The sequence below is a fragment of the Myotis davidii genome, unplaced genomic scaffold, assembly GCF_000327345.1.
Source record: "Myotis davidii unplaced genomic scaffold, ASM32734v1 scaffold478, whole genome shotgun sequence".
Lineage (NCBI taxonomy): Eukaryota > Metazoa > Chordata > Mammalia > Chiroptera > Vespertilionidae > Myotis > Myotis davidii.
Window position 1 is genome coordinate 1965288 of NW_006289570.1, and position 7539 is coordinate 1972826.

The 7539-nt window shown below is 56.6% G+C and overlaps 1 protein-coding gene across 2 annotated transcripts in view; it reads right to left on the reverse strand.

The window, feature by feature from the left end:
* The window catches only part of TFIP11 (tuftelin interacting protein 11), a 22022-nt gene that overhangs the window by 3858 nt on the left and 10625 nt on the right, over positions 1-7539 (reverse strand). For both annotated transcript variants that reach the window (XM_015562863.1, XM_006762043.2), the window contains 6 exons: positions 5990-6207; positions 5276-5429; positions 4620-4776; positions 2992-3119; positions 1210-1362; positions 34-561 (listed from right to left, as the gene is read on the reverse strand). In XM_015562863.1, the coding sequence (XP_015418349.1) occupies positions 34-561; positions 1210-1362; positions 2992-3119; positions 4620-4776; positions 5276-5429; positions 5990-6198 (1329 nt within the window). In that variant the 5' untranslated portion in view covers positions 6199-6207. The remainder of the gene's footprint in view (positions 1-33; positions 562-1209; positions 1363-2991; positions 3120-4619; positions 4777-5275; positions 5430-5989; positions 6208-7539) is intronic.

Here is a 7539-nt window from a genome sequence, read left to right on the forward strand (position 1 = left end):
GCAGAGGCGGGGCCGACTTCCCCGACCACTCACTTTGAGGGGGTCCCACTCCTTGAAGTACTCCTTCATGAGCGGGTAGACGATGGCCACAGCCAGGTCCACGCGGTCGGACATGCGGTACTCCTCGTAGTACTTGTCCTGCAGCGTCTCGAAGATGCGGGCGCACTCGTCCAGGGTGAGCGGGTGGCTGCAGCCGGGCTGCATGCGCCGCTCGCACTCCTCCACCAGCTCCAGGACTTTGCTGAGGTTGGAGATGGCCCGCTCCTCGTGGTCCAGCACCTCCGACATCTTCTCCAGCTCGTGCGAGAGGTTCACCACCATGTCCCGCTCGTACTGCAGCTGCCGGTCGTTCTGGATGATCTCCTGCTCCGTGAGGTCGATGAGCAGCTGAAGGTTGTGCTCCAGCTCCGGCAGTGCGAAGCCCGGGGCCTTGGCCTCCTTGCCGGACAGGGGCAGCTGCTGGGACGGCGGCGGCAGCCCGTCGTCGGGGATGTTGTGCTTGTGGCTGATCTGGCTGTAGCTGTAGTAGACCTTCTGCTCCCGGCCCGTCATGTCTATGACCTGGGAGAGGGCAGAGGGACAGGTTAGCACTCGCCACTGCTGCCTCTGAAACAGACACAGGGCCGGGAAGACGCGCTTCGAGGGGAAAGGTGTAGAGCCCGCTATTGTGCATAGCTGTGGGGGCAGTGGGCCTGTGCCGTCCTCGCTGCGAGGGGAAGTGACATGTAAAATGCCATCTGTTCTCAAAAGGACATTCAATGCTGCTCTGCCCTGAGGGCTCCTGCACCCTAACCTGAACCCTTCCCGGTGTTAAGAGCCTTAAAGACCGGCCTGTTCTTTACCTGATTGTACTCTGAGAATCTGTCCTTAAAAACGAAACAAAGACACGGCTTTATGTGCACACCAGCTTATCTAAAAGCCAGGAAATGGCTACAGGCCTAGCAGTAAGGGGACCAGTCACAGCACAGCCGTCTCTGGACTGTGCACGCAGGGAAGACACCCACACGGAGTCTAACCCTTCACTGCTGTGAGCTTCAGCAGAGGCGGGTGTGCGGCTCACACACGGGTGCCGGGCACACGGCAGGAACCAGGTGACTTACTGACCGTGTGAGCACAGGGAAGGGACAGGCTGCTATCCCGTGAGAAGAGGATGAACAAAACCAAACCGGCCAGGCGCCCCCTCCTGGCCCGGAGCCCGAGGCCACGTACCTTGACCTGCGAAAGCTCCTTCTGGGGAGCCGTGAGCTTCTTGCTGGTTCTGCCCCTGGCCTTCAGCTCCTCCACCGTCTTGTAGGAGTACTTGGGCTTCTTCTTGCTCCCGCTGGGGTCCTTCCTCCACTGGCTCAGCTCCTTCTGAAACTCCTGGACGAGAGGGTGCGTCCGTCACACCAGAGGCCCCTTCTGACGGCAGGTGGGGCCGCTCCCTTCGACCTTCACAAGGTCATGCTAGGATTGTGCCTGTGTGACACTAAACCCTAATGATACTCGACACCTGCCCCCCCTTACAAATAGTGGGGTTCAGAAGGCAGGTACACTGATTGGAAAGAGAAACAAAAATAAAGCCATTTCCTGATCGCCTAGGTGGCAGGCACTGCTGTTCTAAGTCTGCCTCACGTAAAGCGTAGAAAACAGCATCAGGGACTTAAGGACACAGGCCCTGGTTCTAACCAAGTGCAGGCAAACCACTGGCCCCTCGGCTTCGGGCAGAGCCTCTCACAGGGTCTGCGGAGCCTGGAGGAAGGTGTACAGGACGGGTGGGAGCTTGGCCTGAGGATCGTGGACTCCGGCCCCCAGCAGTGGGCTGTGTTTGTCACTTGTTTTTCTCACGGTGTTAGTTTAAGACTGGTAGCCGGCAGGCGTGGCTCAGTGGTTGAGCATCCACCTAGGACCCAGGAGGTCACAGTCTGATTCCCGGTCAGGGCACATGCCTGGGTGTGTGTGGGGGCTCCATACCAGTGTGGGGTGTGTAGGAGGCAGCCGATCAATGATTCTCTCTCTCATCACTGATATCTCTCTCTCTCTCTCTCTCTATCTCTCTCTCTCTCTCTCTCTCTCTCCCTCTCTCTCTCTCTCCCTTCCTCCCTGAAATCGATAAAAATGTATTTTAAAAAGAGTGGTAATTTTTTTCTCAAAAAGAAGATAATCTGGACTTCTACTTTGAGGAAATCAGAAAAATCGGGCAACACTGAGCCCACATTCCAATAGTCACCTAGAGCTGGGTAGACACTACCCTCTACATGTCTGCCTCAGGCCCCACCACACACCTGCTCACCTACATCACTGACGCCACATGCCTGGCACCTGTTAGTGTCTAAGTCTGAGACCTCGTGGCTCAGTCGTCAGCCCACTATCAAGAAGGAGAGGGCCAATGACGAGAATAATGACGTGTCTCTGTGGCATCCTGCCTCCCCCATAAATGCAAAGGAGAAGAAAGTAACTCCATCAAGAGAGCTGGCCCCTCCTGTCGCTGAAGCAAAGCGATGCCCAGCTGACAGGTGCCCCTGCTGCACGTGGGAGGAGACCCGAGCACCTGACGTGGCTTCTAGGCGGGCGGTGTGGGCCTCCCACCGCCATGCACGCCCCTCCCTCCCCCCTCCATGTGCTGCCATCCTGCACGCCTCCGGAGGTCTCCACTGTCCGGCTCCGGGCTGCTCTGACCTCTGGCCTCCTCACTCCCCTGTGGCTGAGGCCCTCCCTTCTGCCAGGTGTTACCTGAAATGTCTTCCTCCTAAGAGGTCTGCCCTGACCCCATTTACGTCAAGCCCCCCACCTCCCCCGGCCCATCTGATCTCCCTTGGCACTTAGCAGGTGCTGCTCTTTCTAACCCTGCCGCCGATGACCACCGACTGTCCACAGGCGCTAAGCCCCTGGTCACGGCCGCCCACCCTCCAGCCTGGCCTGTGACCGGGGCAATCGCCACCTGAAGACTGACAGTGAATGAGCGAACGCACACACACAAATGACAGGCCCCGCCTCCAGGCTTCCCGTTACCTCTTCCGCTTCCTCCTCCGAGTCCACCACAGGGAAGTCCTGCAGGGACTGGGTGGTCCGCTCGGAGCCGTACGCTCCCACGGCGCCTTTTCCTTTCCGCTGTTTGGCTTCGATCGGCGTGATGATACCTGACGAGTTTCAGCAAAAGGAAAAGGGAGAGGCTTCAGGTCACAGCAGTTCTTGTCTCTGAATCCGCCCCTCGTGATTTCATGTCTGGGGCCTCATGCACACTAGACGGGGCCCAGGGAGGAGAGCTTGTCTCTGTCCCTCACTCCCGCCCACGTCCTGTGGCTGGACCCTGAGCTGCCACAGACCAGGGCTGCGTGAGGCATTTAGGTCCCACACAGACCTCCATCTCCACCCGCATCCATTTCGTAGTGGATGCGAGGAGAGGAGAACAATTCATTTGCAACTGGGAACTCGGCACACAATTCTCTGCTGGATCGGAAGCCTTCAGCTGTAAAGTGCAGTGATTCAGGTGACACCGTATGGCGATTCCGCCTGGAGCAGGTGAAGCTGCGTTGGAGAGCCACCTAATTGACGTTCAGACCAACTGCTTCGCTTGTTTGTAACGTGTGTAAGCCTTGGAATGAAATGTTCTAGTAACAGTTTCTAACCAAGACCCCAGCATTTCAATACAGATCTCCCCTCCCCCAAACTCTCCCCCGCCTCCCACTTCCAGTCAGTGCTGTTGAAATCTCAATGAGAACATCCCCTCCTCTTTCCTGGCCACCATCTCTATCGTCCCTTTGTGGATTTCTCATAAGCTAATGTTTTCAACATCACCTGGATTTAACTGTCACTTAGTGGGATATGAATGAATGACAGAAACTACTACCAACTCCAGGTGGTAGTGCCCCTGGCAGAGGCTCCAGGCCCAGGGAAGCCGTCTGCAGGAAGAAGGCACCTGCGTGGGCTGGTGGCCCTGGGACTGAGGTGGGGATGTGTGCGGGGAGCTGTGTCCCCAGCATGTGTCTGAGGCTGGGTGGGGGGAAAGGACAGGCGGCAGAGCGCCTGGGAGAATGGAGGGAGCAAATGCAGGGTTTGCTCAGCCCGGCCTGCAGCTCCACGGCTCCTGCTATTAAAAAGCCACACACAGGGCTTTATGGATTTTCTGGAGGACGAACAGCTGCCTCTGCAGAGCTGAGATGCCTGTAAGCAGGGACCACGGACTCTCAAGCTTTCAGGGCCCAGGAAAGTCAACGAAAACAAGTCAAATGGGGCTGGGGGAGGGGAGGGGAGGGAAGGGGGGAGGGAAGGGCGGAGACTGCCTCCAGGAGCAGTCCCGGGCAGCTAGGATTTAGCTGAACCCATCACTGCAGGCAGGTCTAGAATTTCAGGAGCGAGGGTCTCACTTTTAAATATTGGCAACAAAGTCCTCTTTTTTTTTTTTTTTTTTTGAAAAATTTTGGCTCTGACATTCTGGTTTGTTTGACTCCTTCCAGTACTGAGCTCTTGAATTTCAATGCCTTCATCAGCCAATACAAAGAAATAGTTTGCTCCATCTGGAACAGTTTCTCTCCCACTACCAGGCAGCATAGGAGACAGTCTGTCTTGTGCTGGCCCGGGCTGAGGAGTCCAGATACTTTCCAAGGAGCAAAGCAGACACTCCCCTCCTCGGCCCGTACCTTGTGCGTTCTTGCCGAGGCCCCTCCCAGGGACGTAGCCCATCTTCTGCAGGAGCTTCTGCCCGATTCCCTTCGTGTGTCTCTCCCAGCTGCCAAAATCCATGAACGACTTGGTTCCTCCTGCAAAGCCTTTCTGGCTGGGTTTAAAATTGCCACCCTGCAAAGCAACAGCAGAGCTCAGGTGATGGAAAACCTAAGCAAGCAAGCTCGACTGGGGGAATGGCCTGGCGGTCGCAGGCACCATGGCAGGTCACACAGACCGAGTGTGTGTCTGATGTGGAGAGACTGCACGGCACACTTCAACCCGGAAGCAACCGGACTCCAGCTGGGCCCCCACCCGCTAGGAGGGGCTTAGGCTGCAGTGACCTTCCGAGGACATGGCTAAGGCCACAGTCCTTCCATAAAGATGCTACTGTTCTTTGGCCCTGGTTGGTGTGGCTCAGTGGATAGAGCATCAGCCTGCAGACTGAAGGGTCCCAGGTTCGATCCTGGTCAAGAGCACAAGCCCGGGTTGCAGGCATGATCCCCAGTAGGGGGCGTGCAGGAGCCAGTTGATCAATGATTCTCTCTCGTCATTAATGTTTCTATCTCCCCCACTCCCTTCCTCCCTGAAATCAATAAAAGCATATTTAAAAAGAAAAGAAAAAAGATATTACCGTTTTTAACTTCTTCGGCCCAAAATCCTTAGGAAATTCTTCCTGCTTAACAGGCTTCTCTTCATCGTCAGAATCTTCCAGCTCCGCCTCCTCCGCCGCCGCTTTCTTGAGGCCGGCGCTGATGAAGTTGACGGGCGCGGAGTAGTCTCGGGCCCTGCAGGCAGACACAACGCCCCGAGTGGGAACCCTAAATCAGTTACCAACTCCCATATGTGAGCTGCTGACTCACGCCTGTCTCCACCCACTGGGGTCTGGGCCGCTAGCACCAGGCCCCACATAACTGCTCAGTAACACTGAGCAGTGGTTAACGCAGCGGAAGGACAGCACTCGAGCCTCTAGAGCAGGGGTGGGCAAACTTTTTGACTCATGGGCCACAATGGGTTCTTAAACTGGACCGGAGGGCCGGAACAAAAGCATGGATGGAGTGTTTGTGTGAACTAATATAAATTCAAAGTAAACATCATTACATAAAAGGGTATGGTCTTTTTTTTTTTTTAGTTTTATTCATTTCAAATGGGCCGGATCCAGCCCGAGGGCCACAGTTTGCCCACGGCTGCTCTAGAGGAAAACGGGCCTCCCTAGCTGATGTCCTGGCTAAGGGACTCGGCAAGGCCAGGAGAGAGGTATAGTTAGTGGGGTAGCTCCCAAGGCCCCCTCTCTCTACCCCAGCCCCTTCCCTAAAGCAGAAGGAAGCAGCCCCATGGCAGCCGGTACCGTTTGCCCCCGAAGCTGGGCCTCTCTTCATCCGAGTCTCGCTCTGCCCACACTCCGTAGGTGGCCTCTTCCTTGGTCTGCCAGTGCCGCTGCCGGTTGGGGTTGAACTCATTCTGCAGATCCCAGTCAGTGATCTCAAAGTTCTCCCTCTCGTCGTCGTCGTCATCCATGTGGCCTTCCCCGTCCCGGTACAAGTGGGACAGCGACATGGCCAGTCACTGAGGGAACAGACGAAAGAGGCGCAGTCGGTGATCAGTTCTGAGCATCAGTGCAAGACTTCCTTGAGAGTTCCTCTTCCTGCCTGCCTTCCCAACTCCCTGCAAACTCCCAAGTCCGTCCATCACTGTGACAAGCTAAGCAAGCAGGCATTACAGTCGCACTTTAGACCTTAGCCGGTGTGGCTCAGTGGATAGGCCTGCAGACTGAAGGGTCCTGGGTTCAATTCCACTCAAGGGCACAAGCCGGGGTTTCAAACTCGATCCCCAGTGGGGGGCGTGCAGGAGGCACCCAATCAATGATTCTCTCTCATCATTGATGTTTCTCTCTCTCTCTCCCTCGCCCTTCCTCTCTGAAGTCGATAAAAATGTATTAAAAACAAAACAAAACCCCCACACACAAAAACAACCGTGTTTCAGGAAGCAACGGGCACTAAGGGGACACAAAAGGCTCGTCCCAAGAGTCTGTGATTCCTAACCATGTAATTCCTTGTCCTAGTCAGTGTCATAAAACATCTCTCACAAAAATAACCACGTTGTTCTATAAGTGACTGCCTCCGAAGGTGTGCAGACAGCACCCCCTACTCCACATTTACGTCTGAGAGAGTTCTCTCCGGACCCTGGCGCCCCCAGGGAGCGACTTCTTTAGAATGTGCTTTCTGAAGTGCATCACCTGTTGAGACCCCAAGACTCCGTTCTCCTCCCCAAACACGAACCGACCTGCGGAGCTGGAAGGCAGCGGCGAGTGGGCGCACAAGCGTAACAGTCCAGCATCTCCGACTGGAATACACCACCAGCTCCCGGCAGCGGGCAATGAGCTTCAGCTGCCTCTTCCACCATCACCCACCGCATTAAGCACCACCCGCGCCTTGGAGGGGCCGGTAAGGCGCGCCCAGGAGCTGCTACTTGAAACACTTCACTCCGAGTAAGTGCTCAAGGGGAGCAGCTGTTCCCGGGTCCCATGATTGCCACTGTCATCGTTAGAGCCGGAGTGAGCCTACCGAGGACGGGGAAACCAGGCCGCCCGCGTCCAAATGCCCCCCCTCCCAGGCACTGCCCAGCAAGGGCGCCACTCGGTGACCACGGACCGCACGGCAGTAACTGGACCCTTGTCCGCCGGCGGCCTCAGCGACAGGGAGCCAGGGCTTCCCAGGCGGCGCCCACCAGCCCCACTCTCTCAGGTAGTTTCCCTGCTCCTTCGACTCCCTCCGGGCGCTTCTGCATCCGACCCGCCCGCGTGCAAAAGAGGAAAATGCCCCGCGGAGCCCCAGGGCCGTGGGCACCGGGCCTGGTAACGATCGCAGGACTGTCACGCGTGGGAGAGCGCTCGGCTCG